Below are 24,247 nucleotides of genomic sequence, written 5' to 3' on the forward strand. Positions count from 1 at the left end.
CTGTTATAAATGACTGAGTCCCAAATAGGATTACAATCAAAGTTTACAATTTATTAAACGAATAGAGGCGAGCAAACAGCGCTGGGTACGCCGGGAGTCTCTGCTCCACCAGGACGCACACCTGTTACGTAAGGCGGCTGGTTTTTATGCTCCTAGGCTAATACATATTCATTACTACTTCTAGAAGAGGCAGGGTTATTATAATTGGTTTCCCGAATCCAAAGTCCTCCCAGGTGCGCCTGCTTATCAGTCTCTGTTAGTCTCTTGGGGGCCGCTCAGACGGGGAGGCTCATATTCTTCCTCCTTATCTAGTGGTCTCTTGGCCGGCTGTCAGAAGTTACTGCACGTCCGTGCAGAGTCAGCAGGTTTTCTCTGAAGAAATCCCTTTGTTCTCTTATCACCTAAACCCAGGCCTCAATGTTAACCCTTCAAATCCCTTAGTGGCACGAATTGCTGGACCATTCCTTACAACCACCACTGCGCTCCCTGCTCCTGAAGCCTCCAGGAGAGCGCTGCAGGTACCTGCTCTGCCTTGCTGCAATGACCGTGCTGTTTGGGCCTGTGCAAAAGCCTCTTTGTGTGGAGCGATCCCGAGCAGGTCCCTTGGGATGCGTTCATTTCCACGTTTGTTACCTCCTTCATCTCTTCCTCAGGAGACAGAAGGTGGCGTCCCGCACACCTTCCCTGCCTCTTACTGCCTCCCGTGTTGCCATGAGCCACTTCATTTTGACCAGGGGCCATGGAAAAGGAACAAGGCCTTTCTGGGTCATTGATGGCAGAGGGCTTTGGTCACCGCGGGCTGTTCAGCTGTGTTTGTCACGAGTTGAGGAGCCTGGCCTAGCTTCAGGGCCCCTCATCCTGGAGGGTCGAAGCACTGCTGACAGACCGGCTGAGGCGAGGGGGCAGGAGTGCGGGTTAGGCCTGAGGGACAGCTGAGACCAATCCTGTCTGCTGTTGTGTTTTTGTTTTGTTTTTTTTTCCTCCAGGAGGTCTGGAACCTGTCTTCACAGTGGGACCAAACAGACAGCTCATGGCCCACGTACCGAAAGCTACAAGAGCAAGCCCGGGCAGAAATGGCTGCATGGGAAGCCTGGTCTGAGGGGGAGGACCAACAGATACCCCAGCTACTGGCAGTGATCAACAGCGCTGAGAACAGCAGCGATCCTCTCCGCCAGGGCTCCGAGGGCGGCAGGTCCCAGGGTGGTGGGAGCAGGACGGGCACCAGGCCGCAGGGCAGGGCTTTGCCTGCTCCTCCCTGTGAGGGAGAGGTTGTCAGCAGAAAGGGAGGGATAAAAGCAGCAGCCAGACGTGGGCTGGCAGCGCCGAGTCGCCTGGTTCCCAGGTCCTGTTGCAGGGCCCTTTCAAGAGGTCCTCTGGGAAACAGCACCTGTGTGTCCAGTCCTGTTTGATGAGAGCGTCTTCTCCTTGCAGCGATTCAACAGCCAACATGCTTGGACTCCCCGTCCTCCAGCCCAGCCCAGGAGCAAGGAGGTCAGGAAGAGGTGGAGGAAGGCTGAGAACCCTGCCCCAGCAGAGGAGTTGGGAGCAGCAGCCAAGCTGGAGAGACTCCAGCCTGAGTAAGTGTGTGCCGGCTCCGTTCCCGTCCTGGGGCACTCGAGTAGCTCTTGAGTGATGTCAGGACATGTCCAGGAGCCCGGTCCCTGAGTCCTGGGCTTGCCTCTGACACCCTTTGATTCCTCCTAAAGCGGGCATGACCTTGGTTACCGCCAAGGCCTAAAACTCATCACAGGTTGGAAGGGTGGGTGCACGTGGCACCGCATGGCTGCAGGGTCTGGATGAGGGGAGAGGCAGAAGGGGTGTCTGACAGAGGCTGAGGGATCCCTTTCTGCTGTGGAGGCACTCCCACCTTCCTGCCCTCTGCCCACCTCCCTGCCCCCTGCCCAGCCCAGCCCAGCTTCTCATGCTGGGCTGGCCCCAGGGCAGTGTCCGGAGCAGGCTGCTGCAGGGCTCTGGGCACTGCCACCACAGCCCCAGTCCCTCTGAAGGGCACGGCAGCTCCTGGGGGCACAGAGGGCTCAGCCCCACAGATGGGACATCCGAGGCACAAGCCAGCCCCTGGGAGGCCTGCAGCCCCTCCGTGCCATCCCTGGGGGTCTTCAGGCAGCTCCTCCTGCCCCAGGGCCAGGGCAGCCGGGCCTGAGCTGCTGCAGCCAGAAAGGGTTTGCTGGTCCCATTCCTTCCTCATCAGCTGAGATCAGGTCTCAGACAAAGAAGAGGCTGTAGCTGCATTTAGTTTGCTTAAATATGCTGAGAGCCTGGGGATAGCTGCTGCCGAGAGGCAAAACCCCTCTCTCAGCAGAAGGGATGAGGAACAAAGCCTTCATCCTGTTAGCCTGATCTCACAGTGATACCCAGGCACAAAGCTGCCAGGCTGGCACCATGACTGTGGCAGGGTGCCGCCCCGGCCAGCAACAAGCAGCATTTCAGGAGCATCCAGCCCTATTGCTTCTTGTGCAAGTGACTGGCCGCCTTCCCGAGCCTGTCGGGCTTCTCGTGCATTCGACACCGCAAAGAAAAGGGAAGACAAGGCGGTGAGGCACAGGGAGCGAGCAAAGGCAGGGGCGGGCAGGGGCGCCCCGGGCACACGGGCCGGGTCCCCCCCTCAGGCCCCGAGACGCCCCCAGCCCGCCCACGACCCCTAAGATGGCGGCGCCCGCCCTGCCTGGTCAGGCGGTCGCACGGTTGCCATGGCAGCGAGCCCCAGGCAGCCGGCAGGGGGTGGGGCTCCCTTTGCCTGGCGGCTCTGGCAGCCAATCGGCGCCCGGCAACCGGTGCTGCTTCTTTCCTCTGCTCTCACTTCCGCGCTCTCCTCCTGGGCCTTGTGTTGGGTTGGGCCCGATTGCTCCTGGAGCTTGGGCACAGTGCTGCTGGGTGGCAGTCCTGTGACTGCAGGCGGGGACGAGCAAGGGATAAGTCTTTGCCACAGCATTTGCATCACGTGAAGGGAAGCTGCTCGGGATAGCACCTGAGGGCTTGGGTCTTCTTGCGCAGTTGCTGTCAAACACACTCACCAGAAAACAGACTCTAAATAGGGACCTTGTTTTGCTTGTTTCTACACGGGCTCAGGGTGATAAGGGACGTTTTTAGCCTAGAGCAGAGGAGGGTCTGAAGGGATCTCACCAATGCCTATAAATACGAGAAGAAGGTGGTTTTTCTCGTATTTGTTTTTCCCCTTATATTTGTTGGTTTATTTCTTTGTCTTCTTTCTTATGAAGTTGTTACCCATCTGAACCCCCGAGTTCTCACACTTTTACCTTTTTCAATTCTCTCATTCATCCTGCTGTGAGGGGAGAGGGGAAAAAACGGCTGTGCGGTGCTTAGGTGCCTGGCAGGTTATACAGCATCAGTCCCTGTGTGTCTTCCCTTCCTCGTGCATGCTGTCTCCCACTGAATCCCACAGGAGCTGCAGAGTCATCTTTTGCCTGTGGACATCTTAATTCGGTACTGTCCCTGTGGGTGACTCCAGCTTGACTGATCTCTCCCTTTGTGAGGCTCCAGTCACTGCCTACCCTGGGCAAATGCTGTTCCCAGTTGAACCGGTTTGTGTGTGCTCAGCTGTATCCGTGTGTGCACGTTTGTGTGTGTGTACAAGACGGTGTGTTTATGTACACACATGGGCGTATTTGCTTGCTAGCGCAAGAGTGTTGGGTATTCTGGGGCAATTTCTCCTGGTTGCTGATGCAACAAGAAGCTGGGCTGGATCTTAGGGCTGAGGGACCTTTCTTGATGGCCTGAGGGGATGGTATATGGAGCATCAGGATGTTCTCAGTAGGCTCTCTTTTCCCATGGGGCTTGCAGAGGCTTCCAGCCATGCAGAGATCCAAGGATGTTGCAAGGATCCAAGGGCTTGCTCTTTCTGTGATCACAGCTTCACTCCAGTCCTTCAGGTGTACGTGAGCTGAGAAGCCTCGTCCGGTGGTGACTTTTGAGGTAAGGGCCAACAGATAGCTTGGGGGAAACTGTCTCAAGGATGCGTGCTGGCCCTAGGAACTGCAGGACAGAAGCAAACAGACACAGCTGCACAGGGTGAGAAGTAGACCCAGCTGGGTTGGGATCACTGCTGCCAAACCCTCTCACTGGGTTCCATGGTTGTGGCAGCTTCAGGCAGCTCCCCGTTAATTTCCTGGACGATGTCCTCTGCCCTGACGGTTGTGGGACAGTCACGGCTGTGTACCTCAGTGACTGTTCACCATTTCTGCTGTCATCAGACACCAACAGCTTACTCCTAAATCCTACCCTCGGTCTCTCACAGCTCACAAAATGAGCTTTTTCTTTGCCTTATCCGTGGAGCAACAGGCTTTTCGGGGAGCAGCTGCTCAGCCCTGGTCTTGGCACCAGCTTTGAAAGAAGAACCAAGTCTTCAAGAAGAGCACTGGGGAGATGCAATTTTATTAGGCAGACGCTATCACAGAGTTTACTCTGGCCTGCTGTTATACACATATTATAAAGCCTCGAGAGTAAACAGAACAGTTTCATTCCGCAGTAGGTGGCCGAAGAATAAAGAAACATATTTCTAAGAAATTAGTAAATGCAAATGATACTGAGGATAAAAACTTCAATAATGATAAACAAGGAGCAGGCCTGCAAGGGAAGTCATTTGTGTAGATCATTTAAATTTATCACTAATCAGAAATATCCATGCAATCACTTTCCTAACAGCACTCTTAAGCTCCTTGTTTCTCATGCTGTAGATGAGGGGGTTCAATGCCGGTGGCACAACTGAGTACAGAACTGCCACCACCAGGTCCAGAGATGGTGAGATGGAGGGGGACTTCAGGTAGGCAAATATGGTCATGCTGAGAAACAGGGAGGCCACGGCCAGGTGAGGGAGGCACGTGGAAAAGGCTTTGAGCTGTCCCTGCTCAGAGGGCATCCTCAGTACAGCCCTGAAAATCTGCACATAGGACAGCACGATGAAAACGAAACAGCCAGACGCTAAACAGAATCCAACCATAATTATCCAAACTTCCCTGAGGTAGGAGTTTGAGCAGGAGAGCTTGAGGATCTTTGGAACTTCACAGAAGAACTGGTCCACAGCATTGCCTTGGCAAAGTGTCAGAGAAAATGCATTAGCAGTGTGCAGCACAGCATGGAGAAAGCCACTGCCCCAGGCAGCTGCTGCCATCTGGGCACAAGCTCTGCTGCCCAGGAGGCTCCCGTAGTGCAGGGGCTTGCAGATGGCAACGTAGCGGTCGTAGGACATGACAGTGAGAAGATAACACTCTGCTGAAAACAAAAAGAAAAAGAAAAAGACCTGGGCAGCACATCCTGTGTAGGAAATGGCCCTGGTGTCCCAGAGGGAATTGACCACGGCTTTGGGGAGAGTGGTGGAGATGCAGCCCAGGTCGAGGAGGGCGAGGTCGAGGAGGAAGAAGTACATGGGGGTGTGGAGGCGGTGGTCGCAGGCTGCGGCGGTGAGGATGAGGCCGTTGCCCAGGAGGGCAGCCAGGTAGATGGCCAGGAAGAGCGCGAAGTGCAGGAGCTGCAGCTCCCGCGTGTCTGCGAATGGCAGGAGGAGGAACTCGCTGATGGAGCTGCTGTTGGACATCTGATGCCTGTTGGGTATGGAGATCTGTACATGTAGTAAAAGGCAATGAAAAGTTAGGACAGGTTTCTCTGAGTGAACCCTATGCCATTCCTTGTAGACCTCCCCCTGCCATACTCCAATGCTTTTTGTTTCTCTGCTGGAATCTTTCATTTAGCTCCATGACATGAGCTTCATTTTTAAGGTTCAGTGTGCGATGAGGAGCAGGGGCCTCTGCTGCTGGTCTCGCGAGGGAATCAGTCCTGACCCAGTGCAGGGAGTACACAGGAACATAGCAGGAGGGCAAGGTTTTATTTTCAGATTTTGTCAGATGAAATGAATGCCCAGCCTATCTGGGCAATATGTTTCAGTACCTCGCCTCCCTCTGAGTGAAGAATTTCCTCCTAATCTCTAATCTAAATCTCCCCGCTTTTAGTTTAAAAACATTCCCCTGATCCTGTCATGATTTGATTGATCAAAAAAATAGCTCTCCATATTTTTAGAAGACCCCTTTAAATGCGGAAAAGCTGCAGTGAGGTCACCCTGCTCAGCCCCAGCTCTCTCAGCCTTTCTTCGAAGGAGAGGTGCTCCAGCATGCTGATCATCTTCATGTCAGCATGTTAACATCTGCATTCCGCTGCTACATAATGTAGTTGGCAGAAAGGAGTTTTAGGGGCAATGTTTTATACACATTCTCTTCCCCCTCTTCATGCCCACACAGTGTTCTCTGAAGTCAGAAATCCTGAGCATTTCTGCTGCACTCACAGGGAATGGTTGTGAGACCTGAGAGGCAAAGGGATTCCCTGTGGCTCAGAGCAGAGTGAGGGAGCTGGCTGGACTTGTCCCCAGCTGCCTGAGCTTTTGTAGATGGAGGGCAATCACATTTATGTTACCCTGAAAAGAAGCCAGATGCTGCTGAGACCAGATGAATCCACTGCCAATCTGTCAATGCCCAGCCTTTCTCAAGGGACCTGAACAAGGTCTCAGCACCACACCTCTAGTCAAGGACTAGAGGGGACCCCAGGGTCCCGAGGGGGCCTCGGTACTCCGTATCCGAGTACATTCTGGAAGAGCTGAAGCGGAGTAAGGTGGGCTGGTGTCCTGGGCCCTGCAGAGCAATCCCTGCTCGAGCACCATGGCAGTGCTCTGAGACTGCCCGGGGTGCCCGGAGCAGCTTCTTGGCCAGCTGGGAGAGAAACCAAGGCCAGATGTGCTCTGCCTCTCAGGTGTTTGGCACACCCTAGGGCTTCACTCTTCCCTGCGGCCTGAGTGGGGAGGGCGAGCAGAGAGATGGGGGAATATCCTGGCTCCGTGCCTAGGACAGTTGCTGGCAGTCAGTCCCAGGCCTAATCCGTGTGCTGGAAACCTCCGGGCGCTTCTCTAGCCAAGGGATGTTGGCAAATCCTGTGAGGGGGGTGACGAAAGAAACAGAGGATGCGGCTCTTTTGCAAAGCTTTCCAAAGTGCCCCACCTTGCCCCATTGTCCCTGAGGAGCGGGCAGGGCACAGAGCAGTGTCCCCCTGCTCTGACAGTCATCCCTTTTCCCGTCTCTCAAGAACTCCCTCCTCGGCCTTTCTGTCTTTTCTGTGTGCAGGGCGTTTGGGTTGCGGGACTCGGGACCTTTGGTGTTGTCCGAGAGCAGTTCCATGGCAAAGAAGAGCTGCTCTTGATTCGAAGACCTTTCTTCCAGCTGGACATCGATGAGTTGTGGCTGGAGGAGATCTACTGTCCCACTGAGATCCTCCCTGGTGAGAAGGCAGCAGCCCCCCTCTTCCTGCCCCATGTCCGCAACGGTTTGTTCTCCCTGCTCTTTGGAAAGGCCTGGGAGAAGTAGAGGATTGTCTCCGACGGTCAGGGTACAGCTTGAGTTCCCCCAAAAGAAACTGTGCCCCAGGAGCAGTTCGTCTGAGCGACCCTTTCTCTGGGAACTTGTTCTGAATGTTGCAAGCAACTTGGGCTTGCTGTGGCAGTGAGGATGTTGCTTCTCCTTGCAGATGGTGTCAAGATCGAGCCGCTGAACTGCGTGCAGCTATCGCGAGCCACCTCCTTCCCACTGCACGTGGTGAAGAACTGTGTGCAAGAGACCATCCTCTTGTACTGCTTCCTCCTGAGGAGCAAGGAGCACGTCCCCTTTGCCTTCAGGGACATTGGTGTTCTGACGTGCGAAGATGGTTTCCCGTGCATGAAGTTTTATCTGGACTGTGTCAAACGTCTGGAGAGCACTGCGGGCCTTGTTGCACTGCTCCACAGTGTAAGTTGGTGAGGTTTTGAGGGCTACTTCAATTTCTTTGGGAATCCTAGTGAAGGGTGAGGAATCCGACCGCTGTTGGCCAGCCCGGACATGGCAGGCCAGTCAAATGCCCTTCCCCTCGCTTGCCCCCTTAGCTGCTTTCTCCGTTAACAAAGAGAGTTTCTTCTGAGCATCTGGGCGCTTGCCCCTGCAAAAAGCCTGGCAGTGTTACTGTACAGCCTCCATATTCTGCCATGCAGCTCCTCCAGAGCAGAACAAAGGTTCATGGAAGAGGCTTTGGAGGAGGGCTTTGGAGAGAAGGCTTTCTTTTGGCTTGGGAGACAGGTTTGCTTCCTGTCAATGAGAGCCGTGAGAAAACCGCCTCAGAAACCCTCCAGCAGGTCTGTGTCTCTTTGCAGAGAATGTGGCCGGCACATCTGACCGCCTTCAGTGGCGAGACCACCGCTCGTGGGATCCAGATGTTCCCAAGGTGAGTGCATTTCCTCCGCAGCCCTTGGCTGACCCAGCGGGAGGCTTCCTGGGAAAGTTTCTTTCAGGCATTTTTTTCAAACGCTATCCCAAACGTTGTGGCAGGCACAAGAGAGTGCTGAGGTAGGGAGATGGCATGACTGCCCTCCTTACCTGACGGCTTTCTCTGATGCTACTGGCTCCGCAGCGATAACCTGTTTTCCACCCATGAGCGCACCGTGTTTCAGGGCCACAGAGGAGAAGCTGAAGTAAAGCCCGGGTGGGCCATAATGGTGTCTCTCGGCTCCTGTCCTTGCGCAAGACACTGCTCCTCTCCTTCTTCCACCAAAAAGGGCCTGGATGCGGGCATCCCGAGCCTTCCTGAAGGCAGGTGGTGCCACAGCTTCGCGTTTGGCTCTCTCTGTCTCTGCTGAAGTGAACACAGCCAGTCCAATACGCCCGCTCGTTGTGGAACTGCCGTCTGCTGCAGAGGCTGACGCAGCTTGCGAGCTTGGACTGGAGACTGAATTCCCCTGGGCTCATGCAGCCTCCTCCTGGTGTCTGTTTGCAGTGTGCTCCCCCCGTGTCCGGGCAGCTCCCCCGGGACGAAGAAGGCAGACAGGCAGGAAACAGCTCCTCGAGCCAAGTCCACCACTGTTATAAATGACTGAGTCCCAAATAGGATTACAATCAAAGTTTACAATTTATTAAACGAATAGAGGCGAGCAAACAGCGCTGGGTGCGCCGGGAGTCTCTGCTCCACCAGGACGCACACCTGTTACGTAAGGCGGCTGGTTTTTATGCTCCTAGGCTAATACATATTCATTACTACTTCTAGAAGAGGCAGGGTTATTATAATTGGTTTCCCGAATCCAAAGTCCTCCCAGGTGCGCCTGCTTATCAGTCTCTGTTAGTCTCTTGGGGGCCGCTCAGACGGGGAGGCTCATATTCTTCCTCCTTATCTAGTGGTCTCTTGGCCGGCTGTCAGAAGTTACTGCACGTCCGTGCAGAGTCAGCAGGTTTTCTCTGAAGAAATCCCTTTGTTCTCTTATCACCTAAACCCAGGCCTCAATGTTAACCCTTCAAATCCCTTAGTGGCACGAATTGCTGGACCATTCCTTACAACCACCACTGCGCTCCCTGCTCCTGAAGCCTCCAGGAGAGCGCTGCAGGTACCTGCTCTGCCTTGCTGCAATGACCGTGCTGTTTGGGCCTGTGCAAAAGCCTCTTTGTGTGGAGCGATCCCGAGCAGGTCCCTTGGGATGCGTTCTTTTTCACGTTTGTTACCTCCTTCATCTCTTCCTCAGGAGACAGAAGGTGGCGTCCCGCACACCTTCCCTGCCTCTTACTGCCTCCCGTGTTGCCATGAGCCACTTCATTTTGACCAGGGGCCATGGAAAAGGAACAAGGCCTTTCTGGGTCATTGATGGCAGAGGGCTTTGGTCACCGCGGGCTGTTCAGCTGTGTTTGTCACGAGTTGAGGAGCCTGGCCTAGCTTCAGGGCCCCTCATCCTGGAGGGTCGAAGCACTGCTGACAGACCGGCTGAGGCGAGGGGGCAGGAGTGCGGGTTAGGCCTGAGGGACAGCTGAGACCAATCCTGTCTGCTGTTGTGTTTTTGTTTTGTTTTTTTTTCCTCCAGGAGGTCTGGAACCTGTCTTCACAGTGGGACCAAACAGACAGCTCATGGCCCACGTACCGAAAGCTACAAGAGCAAGCCCGGGCAGAAATGGCTGCATGGGAAGCCTGGTCTGAGGGGGAGGACCAACAGATACCCCAGCTACTGGCAGTGATCAACAGCGCTGAGAACAGCAGCGATCCTCTCCGCCAGGGCTCCGAGGGCGGCAGGTCCCAGGGTGGTGGGAGCAGGACGGGCACCAGGCCGCAGGGCAGGGCTTTGCCTGCTCCTCCCTGTGAGGGAGAGGTTGTCAGCAGAAAGTGAGGGATAAAAGCAGCAGCCAGACGTGGGCTGGCAGCGCCGAGTCGCCTGGTTCCCAGGTCCTGTTGCAGGGCCCTTTCAAGAGGTCCTCTGGGAAACAGCACCTGTGTGTCCAGTCCTGTTTGATGAGAGCGTCTTCTCCTTGCAGCGATTCAACAGCCAACATGCTTGGACTCCCCGTCCTCCAGCCCAGCCCAGGAGCAAGGAGGTCAGGAAGAGGTGGAGGAAGGCTGAGAACCCTGCCCCAGCAGAGGAGTTGGGAGCAGCAGCCAAGCTGGAGAGACTCCAGCCTGAGTAAGTGTGTGCCGGCTCCGTTCCCGTCCTGGGGCACTCGAGTAGCTCTTGAGTGATGTCAGGACATGTCCAGGAGCCCGGTCCCTGAGTCCTGGGCTTGCCTCTGACACCCTTTGATTCCTCCTAAAGCGGGCATGACCTTGGTTACCGCCAAGGCCTAAAACTCATCACAGGTTGGAAGGGTGGGTGCACGTGGCACCGCATGGCTGCAGGGTCTGGATGAGGGGAGAGGCAGAAGGGGTGTCTGACAGAGGCTGAGGGATCCCTTTCTGCTGTGGAGGCACTCCCACCTTCCTGCCCTCTGCCCACCTCCCTGCCCTCTGCCCAGCCCAGCCCAGCTTCTCATGCTGGGCTGGCCCCAGGGCAGTGTCCGGAGCAGGCTGCTGCAGGGCTCTGGGCACTGCCACCACAGCCCCAGTCCCTCTGAAGGGCACGGCAGCTCCTGGGGGCACAGAGGGCTCAGCCCCACAGATGGGACATCCGAGGCACAAGCCAGCCCCTGGGAGGCCTGCAGCCCCTCCGTGCCATCCCTGGGGGTCTTCAGGCAGCTCCTCCTGCCCCAGGGCCAGGGCAGCCGGGCCTGAGCTGCTGCAGCCGGAAAGGGTTTGCTGGTCCCATTCCTTCCTCATCAGCTGAGATCAGGTCTCAGACAAAGAAGAGGCTGTAGCTGCATTTAGTTTGCTTAAATATGCTGAGAGCCTGGGGATAGCTGCTGCCGAGAGGCAAAACCCCTCTCTCAGCAGAAGGGATGAGGAACAAAGCCTTCATCCTGTTAGCCTGATCTCACAGTGATACCCAGGCACAAAGCTGCCAGGCTGGCACCATGACTGTGGCAGGGTGCCGCCCCGGCCAGCAACAAGCAGCATTTCAGGAGCATCCAGCCCTATTGCTTCTCGTGCAAGTGACTGGCCGCCTTCCCGAGCCTGTCGGGCTTCTCGTGCATTCGACACCGCAAAGAAAAGGGAAGACAAGGCGGTGAGGCACAGGGAGCGAGCAAAGGCAGGGGCGCCCCGGGCACACGGGCCGGGTCCCCCCCTCAGGCCCCGAGACGCCCCCAGCCCGCCCACGACCCCTAAGATGGCGGCGCCCGCCCTGCCTGGTCAGGCGGTCGCACGGTTGCCATGGCAGCGAGCCCCAGGCAGCCGGCAGGGGGTGGGGCTCCGTTTGCCTGGCGGCTCTGGCAGCCAATCGGCGCCCGGCAACCGGTGCTGCTTCTTTCCTCTGCTCTCACTTCCGCGCTCTCCTCCTGGGCCTTGTGTTGGGTTGGGCCCGATTGCTCCTTGAGCTTGGGCACAGTGCTGCTGGGTGGCAGTCCTGTGACTGCAGGCGGGGACGAGCAAGGGATGAGTCTTTGCCACAGCATTTGCATCACGTGAAGGGAAGCTGCTCGGGATAGCACCTGAGGGCTTGGGTCTTCTTGCGCAGTTGCTGTCAAACACACTCACCAGAAAACAGACTCTAAATAGGGACCTTGTTTTGCTTGTTTCTACACGGGCTCAGGGTGATAAGGGACGTTTTTAGCCTAGAGCAGAGGAGGGTCTGAAGGGATCTCACCAATGCCTATAAATACGAGAAGAAGGTGGTTTTTTTCGTATTTGTTTTTCCCCTTATATTTGTTGGTTTATTTCTTTGTCTTCTTTCTTATGAAGTTGTTACCCATCTGAACCCCCGAGTTCTCACACTTTTACCTTTTTCAATTCTCTCATTCATCCTGCTGTGAGGGGAGAGGGGAAAAAATGGCTGTGCGGTGCTTAGGTGCCTGGCAGGTTATACAGCATCAGTCCCTGTGTGTCTTCCCTTCCTCGTGCATGCTGTCTCCCACTGAATCCCACAGGAGCTGCAGAGTCATCTTTTGCCTGTGGACATCTTAATTCGGTACTGTCCCTGTGGGTGACTCCAGCTTGACTGATCTCTCCCTTTGTGAGGCTCCAGTCACTGCCTACCCTGGGCAAATGCTGTTCCCAGTTGAACCGGTTTGTGTGTGCTCAGCTGTATCCGTGTGTGCACGTTTGTGTGTGTGTACAAGACGGTGTGTTTATGTACACACATGGGCGTATTTGCTTGCTAGCGCAAGAGTGTTGGGTATTCTGGGGCAATTTCTCCTGGTTGCTGATGCAACAAGAAGCTGGGCTGGATCTTAGGGCTGAGGGACCTTTCTTGATGGCCTGAGGGGATGGTATATGGAGCATCAGGATGTTCTCAGTAGGCTCTCTTTTCCCATGGGGCTTGCAGAGGCTTCCAGCCATGCAGAGATCCAAGGATGTTGCAAGGATCCAAGGGCTTGCTCTTTCTGTGATCACAGCTTCACTCCAGTCCTTCAGGTGTACGTGAGCTGAGAAGCCTCGTCCGGTGGTGACTTTTGAGGTAAGGGCCAACAGATAGCTTGGGGGAAACTGTCTCAAGGATGCGTGCTGGCCCTAGGAACTGCAGGACAGAAGCAAACAGACACAGCTGCACAGGGTGAGAAGTAGACCCAGCTGGGTTGGGATCACTGCTGCCAAACCCTCTCACTGGGTTCCATGGTTGTGGCAGCTTCAGGCAGCTCCCCGTTAATTTCCTGGACGATGTCCTCTGCCCTGACGGTTGTGGGACAGTCACGGCTGTGTACCTCAGTGACTGTTCACCATTTCTGCTGTCATCAGACACCAACAGCTTACTCCTAAATCCTACCCTCGGTCTCTCACAGCTCACAAAATGAGCTTTTTCTTTGCCTTATCCGTGGAGCAACAGGCTTTTCGGGGAGCAGCTGCTCAGCCCTGGTCTTGGCACCAGCTTTGAAAGAAGAACCAAGTCTTCAAGAAGAGCACTGGGGAGATGCAATTTTATTAGGCAGACGCTATCACAGAGTTTACTCTGGCCTGCTGTTATACACATATTATAAAGCCTCGAGAGTAAACAGAACAGTTTCATTCCGCAGTAGGTGGCCGAAGAATAAAGAAACATATTTCTAAGAAATTAGTAAATGCAAATGATACTGAGGATAAAAACTTCAATAATGATAAACAAGGAGCAGGCCTGCAAGGGAAGTCATTTGTGTAGATCATTTAAATTTATCACTAATCAGAAATATCCATGCAATCACTTTCCTAACAGCACTCTTAAGCTCCTTGTTTCTCATGCTGTAGATGAGGGGGTTCAATGCCGGTGGCACAACTGAGTACAGAACTGCCACCACCAGGTCCAGAGATGGTGAGATGGAGGGGGACTTCAGGTAGGCAAATATGGTCATGCTGAGAAACAGGGAGGCCACGGCCAGGTGAGGGAGGCACGTGGAAAAGGCTTTGAGCTGTCCCTGCTCAGAGGGCATCCTCAGTACAGCCCTGAAAATCTGCACATAGGACAGCACGATGAAAACGAAACAGCCAGACGCTAAACAGAATCCAACCATAATTATCCAAACTTCCCTGAGGTAGGAGTTTGAGCAGGAGAGCTTGAGGATCTTTGGAACTTCACAGAAGAACTGGTCCACAGCATTGCCTTGGCAAAGTGTCAGAGAAAATGCATTAGCAGTGTGCAGCACAGCATGGAGAAAGCCACTGCCCCAGGCAGCTGCTGCCATCTGGGCACAAGCTCTGCTGCCCAGGAGGCTCCCGTAGTGCAGGGGCTTGCAGATGGCAACGTAGCGGTCGTAGGACATGACAGTGAGAAGATAACACTCTGCTGAAAACAAAAAGAAAAAGAAAAAGACCTGGGCAGCACATCCTGTGTAGGAAATGGCCCTGGTGTCCCAGAGGGAATTGACCACGGCTTTGGGGAGAGTGGTGGAGATGCAGCCCAGGTCGAGGAGGGCGAGGTCGAGGAGGAAGAAGTACATGGGGGTGTGGAGGCGGTGGTCGCAGGCTGCGGCGGTGAGGATGAGGCCGTTGCCCAGGAGGGCAGCCAGGTAGATGGCCAGGAAGAGCGCGAAGTGCAGGAGCTGCAGCTCCCGCGTGTCTGCGAATGGCAGGAGGAGGAACTCGCTGATGGAGCTGCTGTTGGACATCTGATGCCTGTTGGGTATGGAGATCTGTACATGTAGTAAAAGGCAATGAAAAGTTAGGACAGGTTTCTCTGAGTGAACCCTATGCCATTCCTTGTAGACCTCCCCCTGCCATACTCCAATGCTTTTTGTTTCTCTGCTGGAATCTTTCATTTAGCTCCATGACATGAGCTTCGTTTTTAAGGTTCAGTGTGCGATGAGGAGCAGGGGCCTCTGCTGCTGGTCTCGCGAGGGAATCAGTCCTGACCCAGTGCAGGGAGTACACAGGAACATAGCAGGAGGGCAAGGTTTTATTTTCAGATTTTGTCAGATGAAATGAATGCCCAGCCTATCTGGGCAATATGTTTCAGTACCTCGCCTCCCTCTGAGTGAAGAATTTCCTCCTAATCTCTAATCTAAATCTCCCCGCTTTTAGTTTAAAAACATTCCCCTGATCCTGTCATGATTTGATTGATCAAAAAAATAGCTCTCCATATTTTTAGAAGACCCCTTTAAATGCGGAAAAGCTGCAGTGAGGTCACCCTGCTCAGCCCCAGCTCTCTCAGCCTTTCTTCGAAGGAGAGGTGCTCCAGCATGCTGATCATCTTCATGTCAGCATGTTAACATCTGCATTCCGCTGCTACATAATGTAGTTGGCAGAAAGGAGTTTTAGGGGCAATGTTTTATACACATTCTCTTCCCCCTCTTCATGCCCACACAGTGTTCTCTGAAGTCAGAAATCCTGAGCATTTCTGCTGCACTCACAGGGAATGGTTGTGAGACCTGAGAGGCAAAGGGATTCCCTGTGGCTCAGAGCAGAGTGAGGGAGCTGGCTGGACTTGTCCCCAGCTGCCTGAGCTTTTGTAGATGGAGGGCAATCACATTTATGTTACCCTGAAAAGAAGCCAGATGCTGCTGAGACCAGATGAATCCACTGCCAATCTGTCAATGCCCAGCCTTTCTCAAGGGACCTGAACAAGGTCTCAGCACCACACCTCTAGTCAAGGACTAGAGGGGACCCCAGGGTCCCGAGGGGGCCTCGGTACTCCGTATCCGAGTACATTCTGGAAGAGCTGAAGCGGAGTAAGGTGGGCTGGTGTCCTGGGCCCTGCAGAGCAATCCCTGCTCGAGCACCATGGCAGTGCTCTGAGACTGCCCGGGGTGCCCGGAGCAGCTTCTTGGCCAGCTGGGAGAGAAACCAAGGCCAGATGTGCTCTGCCTCTCAGGTGTTTGGCACACCCTAGGGCTTCACTCTTCCCTGCGGCCTGAGTGGGGAGGGCGAGCAGAGAGATGGGGGAATATCCTGGCTCCGTGCCTAGGACAGTTGCTGGCAGTCAGTCCCAGGCCTAATCCGTGTGCTGGAAACCTCCGGGCGCTTCTCTAGCCAAGGGATGTTGGCAAATCCTGTGAGGGGGGTGACGAAAGAAACAGAGGATGCGGCTCTTTTGCAAAGCTTTCCAAAGTGCCCCACCTTGCCCCATTGTCCCTGAGGAGCGGGCAGGGCACAGAGCAGTGTCCCCCTGCTCTGACAGTCATCCCTTTTCCCGTCTCTCAAGAACTCCCTCCTCGGCCTTTCTGTCTTTTCTGTGTGCAGGGCGTTTGGGTTGCGGGACTCGGGACCTTTGGTGTTGTCCGAGAGCAGTTCCATGGCAAAGAAGAGCTGCTCTTGATTCGAAGACCTTTCTTCCAGCTGGACATCGATGAGTTGTGGCTGGAGGAGATCTACTGTCCCACTGAGATCCTCCCTGGTGAGAAGGCAGCAGCCCCCCTCTTCCTGCCCCATGTCCGCAACGGTTTGTTCTCCCTGCTCTTTGGAAAGGCCTGGGAGAAGTAGAGGATTGTCTCCGACGGTCAGGGTACAGCTTGAGTTCCCCCAAAAGAAACTGTGCCCCAGGAGCAGTTCGTCTGAGCGACCCTTTCTCTGGGAACTTGTTCTGAATGTTGCAAGCAACTTGGGCTTGCTGTGGCAGTGAGGATGTTGCTTCTCCTTGCAGATGGTGTCAAGATCGAGCCGCTGAACTGCGTGCAGCTATCGCGAGCCACCTCCTTCCCACTGCACGTGGTGAAGAACTGTGTGCAAGAGACCATCCTCTTGTACTGCTTCCTCCTGAGGAGCAAGGAGCACGTCCCCTTTGCCTTCAGGGACATTGGTGTTCTGACGTGCGAAGATGGTTTCCCGTGCATGAAGTTTTATCTGGACTGTGTCAAACGTCTGGAGAGCACTGCGGGCCTTGTTGCACTGCTCCACAGTGTAAGTTGGTGAGGTTTTGAGGGCTACTTCAATTTCTTTGGGAATCCTAGTGAAGGGTGAGGAATCCGACCGCTGTTGGCCAGCTGACGCAGCTTGCGAGCTTGGACTGGAGACTGAATTCCCCTGGGCTCATGCAGCCTCCTCCTGGTGTCTGTTTGCAGTGTGCTCCCCCCGTGTCCGGGCAGCTCCCCCGGGACGAAGAAGGCAGACAGGCAGGAAACAGCTCCTCGAGCCAAGTCCACCACTGTTATAAATGACTGAGTCCCAAATAGGATTACAATCAAAGTTTACAATTTATTAAACGAATAGAGGCGAGCAAACAGCGCTGGGTGCGCCGGGAGTCTCTGCTCCACCAGGACGCACACCTGTTACGTAAGGCGGCTGGTTTTTATGCTCCTAGGCTAATACATATTCATTACTACTTCTAGAAGAGGCAGGGTTATTATAATTGGTTTCCCGAATCCAAAGTCCTCCCAGGTGCGCCTGCTTATCAGTCTCTGTTAGTCTCTTGGGGGCCGCTCAGACGGGGAGGCTCATATTCTTCCTCCTTATCTAGTGGTCTCTTGGCCGGCTGTCAGAAGTTACTGCACGTCCGTGCAGAGTCAGCAGGTTTTCTCTGAAGAAATCCCTTTGTTCTCTTATCACCTAAACCCAGGCCTCAATGTTAACCCTTCAAATCCCTTAGTGGCACGAATTGCTGGACCATTCCTTACAACCACCACTGCGCTCCCTGCTCCTGAAGCCTCCAGGAGAGCGCTGCAGGTACCTGCTCTGCCTTGCTGCAATGACCGTGCTGTTTGGGCCTGTGCAAAAGCCTCTTTGTGTGGAGCGATCCCGAGCAGGTCCCTTGGGATGCGTTCTTTTTCACGTTTGTTACCTCCTTCATCTCTTCCTCAGGAGACAGAAGGTGGCGTCCCGCACACCTTCCCTGCCTCTTACTGCCTCCCGTGTTGCCATGAGCCACTTCATTTTGACCAGGGGCCATGGAAAAGGAACAAGGCCTTTCTGGGTCATTGATGGCAGAGGGCTTTGGTCACCGCGGGCTGTTCAGCTGTGTTTGTCACGAGTTGAGGAGCCTGGCCTAGCTTCAGGGCCCCTCATCCTGGAGGGTCGAAGCACTGCTGACAGACCGGCTGAGGCGAGGGGGCAGGAGTGCGGGTTAGGCCTGAGGGACAGCTGAGACCAATCCTGTCTGCTGTTGTGTTTTTGTTTTGTTTTTTTTTCCTCCAGGAGGTCTGGAACCTGTCTTCACAGTGGGACCAAACAGACAGCTCATGGCCCACGTACCGAAAGCTACAAGAGCAAGCCCGGGCAGAAATGGCTGCATGGGAAGCCTGGTCTGAGGGGGAGGACCAACAGATACCCCAGCTACTGGCAGTGATCAACAGCGCTGAGAACAGCAGCGATCCTCTCCGCCAGGGCTCCGAGGGCGGCAGGTCCCAGGGTGGTGGGAGCAGGACGGGCACCAGGCCGCAGGGCAGGGCTTTGCCTGCTCCTCCCTGTGAGGGAGAGGTTGTCAGCAGAAAGTGAGGGATAAAAGCAGCAGCCAGACGTGGGCTGGCAGCGCCGAGTCGCCTGGTTCCCAGGTCCTGTTGCAGGGCCCTTTCAAGAGGTCCTCTGGGAAACAGCACCTGTGTGTCCAGTCCTGTTTGATGAGAGCGTCTTCTCCTTGCAGCGATTCAACAGCCAACATGCTTGGACTCCCCGTCCTCCAGCCCAGCCCAGGAGCAAGGAGGTCAGGAAGAGGTGGAGGAAGGCTGAGAACCCTGCCCCAGCAGAGGAGTTGGGAGCAGCAGCCAAGCTGGAGAGACTCCAGCCTGAGTAAGTGTGTGCCGGCTCCGTTCCCGTCCTGGGGCACTCGAGTAGCTCTTGAGTGATGTCAGGACATGTCCAGGAGCCCGGTCCCTGAGTCCTGGGCTTGCCTCTGACACCCTTTGATTCCTCCTAAAGCGGGCATGACCTTGGTTACCGCCAAGGCCTAAAACTCATCACAGGTTGGAAGGGTGGGTGCACGTGGCACCGCATGGCTGCAGGGTCTGGATGAGGGGAGAGGCAGAAGGGGTGTCTGACAGAGGCTGAGGGATCCCTTTCTGCTGTGGAGGCACTCCCACCTTCCTGCCCTCTGCCCACCTCCCTGCCCTCTGCCCAGCCCAGCCCAGCTTCTCATGCTGGGCTGGCCCCAGGGCAGTGTCCGGAGCAGGCTGCTGCAGGGCTCTGGGCACTGCCACCACAGCCCCAGTCCCTCTGAAGGGCACGGCAGCTCCTGGGGGCACAGAGGGCTCAGCCCCACAGATGGGACATCCGAGGCACAAGCCAGCCCCTGGGAGGCCTGCAGCCCCTCCGTGCCATCCCTGGGGGTCTTCAGGCAGCTCCTCCTGCCCCAGGGCCAGGGCAGCCGGGCCTGAGCTGCTGCAGCCGGAAAGGGTTTGCTGGTCCCATTCCTTCCTCATCAGCTGAGATCAGGTCTCAGACAAAGAAGAGGCTGTAGCTGCATTTAGTTTGCTTAAATATGCTGAGAGCCTGGGGATAGCTGCTGCCGAGAGGCAAAACCCCTCTCTCAGCAGAAGGGATGAGGAACAAAGCCTTCATCCTGTTAGCCTGATCTCACAGTGATACCCAGGCACAAAGCTGCCAGGCTGGCACCATGACTGTGGCAGGGTGCCGCCCCGGCCAGCAACAAGCAGCATTTCAGGAGCATCCAGCCCTATTGCTTCTCGTGCAAGTGACTGGCCGCCTTCCCGAGCCTGTCGGGCTTCTCGTGCATTCGACACCGCAAAGAAAAGGGAAGACAAGGCGGTGAGGCACAGGGAGCGAGCAAAGGCAGGGGCGGGCAGGGGCGGGCAGGGGCGCCCCGGGCACACGGGCCGGGTCCCCCCCTCAGGCCCCGAGACGCCCCCAGCCCGCCCACGACCCCTAAGATGGCGGCGCCCGCCCTGCCTGGTCAGGCGGTCGCACGGTTGCCATGGCAGCGAGCCCCAGGCAGCCGGCAGGGGGTGGGGCTCCCTTTGCCTGGCGGCTCTGGCAGCCAATCGGCGCCCGGCAACCGGTGCTGCTTCTTTCCTCTGCTCTCACTTCCGCGCTCTCCTCCTGGGCCTTGTGTTGGGTTGGGCCCGATTGCTCCTGGAGCTTGGGCACAGTGCTGCTGGGTGGCAGTCCTGTGACTGCAGGCGGGGACGAGCAAGGGATAAGTCTTTGCCACAGCATTTGCATCACGTGAAGGGAAGCTGCTCGGGATAGCACCTGAGGGCTTGGGTCTTCTTGCGCAGTTGCTGTCAAACACACTCACCAGAAAACAGACTCTAAATAGGGACCTTGTTTTGCTTGTTTCTACACGGGCTCGGGGTGATAAGGGACGTTTTTAGCCTAGAGCAGAGGAGGGTCTGAAGGGATCTCACCAATGCCTATAAATACGAGAAGAAGGTGGTTTTTTTCGTATTTGTTTTTCCCCTTATATTTGTTGGTTTATTTCTTTGTCTTCTTTCTTATGAAGTTGTTACCCATCTGAACCCCCGAGTTCTCACACTTTTACCTTTTTCAATTCTCTCATTCATCCTGCTGTGAGGGGAGAGGGGAAAAAATGGCTGTGCGGTGCTTAGGTGCCTGGCAGGTTATACAGCATCAGTCCCTGTGTGTCTTCCCTTCCTCGTGCATGCTGTCTCCCACTGAATCCCACAGGAGCTGCAGAGTCATCTTTTGCCTGTGGACATCTTAATTCGGTACTGTCCCTGTGGGTGACTCCAGCTTGACTGATCTCTCCCTTTGTGAGGCTCCAGTCACTGCCTACCCTGGGCAAATGCTGTTCCCAGTTGAACCGGTTTGTGTGTGCTCAGCTGTATCCGTGTGTGCACGTTTGTGTGTGTGTACAAGACGGTGTGTTTATGTACACACATGGGCGTATTTGCTTGCTAGCGCAAGAGTGTTGGGTATTCTGGGGCAATTTCTCCTGGTTGCTGATGCAACAAGAAGCTGGGCTGGATCTTAGGGCTGAGGGACCTTTCTTGATGGCCTGAGGGGATGGTATATGGAGCATCAGGATGTTCTCAGTAGGCTCTCTTTTCCCATGGGGCTTGCAGAGGCTTCCAGCCATGCAGAGATCCAAGGATGTTGCAAGGATCCAAGGGCTTGCTCTTTCTGTGATCACAGCTTCACTCCAGTCCTTCAGGTGTACGTGAGCTGAGAAGCCTCGTCCGGTGGTGACTTTTGAGGTAAGGGCCAACAGATAGCTTGGGGGAAACTGTCTCAAGGATGCGTGCTGGCCCTAGGAACTGCAGGACAGAAGCAAACAGACACAGCTGCACAGGGTGAGAAGTAGACCCAGCTGGGTTGGGATCACTGCTGCCAAACCCTCTCACTGGGTTCCATGGTTGTGGCAGCTTCAGGCAGCTCCCCGTTAATTTCCTGGACGATGTCCTCTGCCCTGACGGTTGTGGGACAGTCACGGCTGTGTACCTCAGTGACTGTTCACCATTTCTGCTGTCATCAGACACCAACAGCTTACTCCTAAATCCTACCCTCGGTCTCTCACAGCTCACAAAATGAGCTTTTTCTTTGCCTTATCCGTGGAGCAACAGGCTTTTCGGGGAGCAGCTGCTCAGCCCTGGTCTTGGCACCAGCTTTGAAAGAAGAACCAAGTCTTCAAGAAGAGCACTGGGGAGATGCAATTTTATTAGGCAGACGCTATCACAGAGTTTACTCTGGCCTGCTGTTATACACATATTATAAAGCCTCGAGAGTAAACAGAACAGTTTCATTCCGCAGTAGGTGGCCGAAGAATAAAGAAACATATTTCTAAGAAATTAGTAAATGCAAATGATACTGAGGATAAAAACTTCAATAATGATAAACAAGGAGCAGGCCTGCAAGGGAAGTCATTTGTGTAGATCATTTAAATTTATCACTAATCAGAAATATCCATGCAATCACTTTCCTAACAGCACTCTTAAGCTCCTTGTTTCTCATGCTGTAGATGAGGGGGTTCAATGCCGGTGGCACAACTGAGTACAGAACTGCCACCACCAGGTCCAGAGATGGTGAGATGGAGGGGGACTTCAGGTAGGCAAATATGGTCATGCTGAGAAACAGGGAGGCCACGGCCAGGTGAGGGAGGCACGTGGAAAAGGCTTTGAGCTGTCCCTGCTCAGAGGGCATCCTCAGTACAGCCCTGAAAATCTGCACATAGGACAGCACGATGAAAACGAAACAGCCAGACGCTAAACAGAATCCAACCATAATTATCCAAACTTCCCTGAGGTAGGAGTTTGAGCAGGAGAGCTTGAGGATCTTTGGAACTTCACAGAAGAACTGGTCCACAGCATTGCCTTGGCAAAGTGTCAGAGAAAATGCATTAGCAGTGTGCAGCACAGCATGGAGAAAGCCACTGCCCCAGGCAGCTGCTGCCATCTGGGCACAAGCTCTGCTGCCCAGGAGGCTCCCGTAGTGCAGGGGCTTGCAGATGGCAACGTAGCGGTCGTAGGACATGACAGTGAGAAGATAACACTCTGCTGAAAACAAAAAGAAAAAGAAAAAGACCTGGGCAGCACATCCTGTGTAGGAAATGGCCCTGGTGTCCCAGAGGGAATTGACCACGGCTTTGGGGAGAGTGGTGGAGATGCAGCCCAGGTCGAGGAGGGCGAGGTCGAGGAGGAAGAAGTACATGGGGGTGTGGAGGCGGTGGTCGCAGGCTGCGGCGGTGAGGATGAGGCCGTTGCCCAGGAGGGCAGCCAGGTAGATGGCCAGGAAGAGCGCGAAGTGCAGGAGCTGCAGCTCCCGCGTGTCTGCGAATGGCAGGAGGAGGAACTCGCTGATGGAGCTGCTGTTGGACATCTGATGCCTGTTGGGTATGGAGATCTGTACATGTAGTAAAAGGCAATGAAAAGTTAGGACAGGTTTCTCTGAGTGAACCCTATGCCATTCCTTGTAGACCTCCCCCTGCCATACTCCAATGCTTTTTGTTTCTCTGCTGGAATCTTTCATTTAGCTCCATGACATGAGCTTCGTTTTTAAGGTTCAGTGTGCGATGAGGAGCAGGGGCCTCTGCTGCTGGTCTCGCGAGGGAATCAGTCCTGACCCAGTGCAGGGAGTACACAGGAACATAGCAGGAGGGCAAGGTTTTATTTTCAGATTTTGTCAGATGAAATGAATGCCCAGCCTATCTGGGCAATATGTTTCAGTACCTCGCCTCCCTCTGAGTGAAGAATTTCCTCCTAATCTCTAATCTAAATCTCCCCGCTTTTAGTTTAAAAACATTCCCCTGATCCTGTCATGATTTGATTGATCAAAAAAATAGCTCTCCATATTTTTAGAAGACCCCTTTAAATGCGGAAAAGCTGCAGTGAGGTCACCCTGCTCAGCCCCAGCTCTCTCAGCCTTTCTTCGAAGGAGAGGTGCTCCAGCATGCTGATCATCTTCATGTCAGCATGTTAACATCTGCATTCCGCTGCTACATAATGTAGTTGGCAGAAAGGAGTTTTAGGGGCAATGTTTTATACACATTCTCTTCCCCCTCTTCATGCCCACACAGTGTTCTCTGAAGTCAGAAATCCTGAGCATTTCTGCTGCACTCACAGGGAATGGTTGTGAGACCTGAGAGGCAAAGGGATTCCCTGTGGCTCAGAGCAGAGTGAGGGAGCTGGCTGGACTTGTCCCCAGCTGCCTGAGCTTTTGTAGATGGAGGGCAATCACATTTATGTTACCCTGAAAAGAAGCCAGATGCTGCTGAGACCAGATGAATCCACTGCCAATCTGTCAATGCCCAGCCTTTCTCAAGGGACCTGAACAAGGTCTCAGCACCACACCTCTAGTCAAGGACTAGAGGGGACCCCAGGGTCCCGAGGGGGCCTCGGTACTCCGTATCCGAGTACATTCTGGAAGAGCTGAAGCGGAGTAAGGTGGGCTGGTGTCCTGGGCCCTGCAGAGCAATCCCTGCTCGAGCACCATGGCAGTGCTCTGAGACTGCCCGGGGTGCCCGGAGCAGCTTCTTGGCCAGCTGGGAGAGAAACCAAGGCCAGATGTGCTCTGCCTCTCAGGTGTTTGGCACACCCTAGGGCTTCACTCTTCCCTGCGGCCTGAGTGGGGAGGGCGAGCAGAGAGATGGGGGAATATCCTGGCTCCGTGCCTAGGACAGTTGCTGGCAGTCAGTCCCAGGCCTAATCCGTGTGCTGGAAACCTCCGGGCGCTTCTCTAGCCAAGGGATGTTGGCAAATCCTGTGAGGGGGGTGACGAAAGAAACAGAGGATGCGGCTCTTTTGCAAAGCTTTCCAAAGTGCCCCACCTTGCCCCATTGTCCCTGAGGAGCGGGCAGGGCACAGAGCAGTGTCCCCCTGCTCTGACAGTCATCCCTTTTCCCGTCTCTCAAGAACTCCCTCCTCGGCCTTTCTGTCTTTTCTGTGTGCAGGGCGTTTGGGTTGCGGGACTCGGGACCTTTGGTGTTGTCCGAGAGCAGTTCCATGGCAAAGAAGAGCTGCTCTTGATTCGAAGACCTTTCTTCCAGCTGGACATCGATGAGTTGTGGCTGGAGGAGATCTACTGTCCCACTGAGCTCCTCCCTGGTGAGAAGGCAGCAGCC

The 24,247-nt window shown here is 54.8% G+C and overlaps 3 protein-coding genes across 3 annotated transcripts in view; 1 reads left to right on the forward strand and 2 right to left on the reverse strand.

Moving 5' to 3' along the window:
- The window catches only part of LOC310890865 (uncharacterized protein), a 105,788-nt gene that overhangs the window by 29,397 nt on the left and 52,144 nt on the right, over window positions 1–24,247 (forward strand). The window lies entirely within an intron of this gene.
- LOC310890866 (olfactory receptor 14C36-like) lies at window positions 13,515–14,947 on the reverse strand (the record flags this gene model as incomplete). Its single annotated transcript, XM_083853177.1, has 1 exon — window positions 13,515–14,947. The coding sequence occupies exon 1, from the start codon at window positions 14,604–14,606 to the stop codon at window positions 13,515–13,517; it is 1,092 nt and encodes a 363-aa protein (XP_083709303.1). The 5' UTR covers window positions 14,607–14,947.
- On the reverse strand, window positions 21,468–22,997 carry LOC310890871 (olfactory receptor 14C36-like). The gene has a single exon (XM_083853182.1). It carries the CDS (start codon window positions 22,654–22,656, stop codon window positions 21,565–21,567), a length of 1,092 nt encoding a protein of 363 aa, XP_083709308.1. The 5' UTR covers window positions 22,657–22,997; the 3' UTR covers window positions 21,468–21,564.

The sequence above is a fragment of the Anser anser genome (assembly GCF_964211835.1).
Source record: "Anser anser genome assembly, contig: HAP1_SCAFFOLD_124, whole genome shotgun sequence".
NCBI classification, from domain to species: domain Eukaryota; kingdom Metazoa; phylum Chordata; class Aves; order Anseriformes; family Anatidae; genus Anser; species Anser anser.

What these genes read in the sequence shown, in the direction of transcription:
- LOC310890871 (XM_083853182.1), bottom strand. Translation starts at nt 22,656, where the DNA reads ATGAAAGATTCCAGCAGAGAAACAAAAAGCATTGGAGTATGGCAGGGG.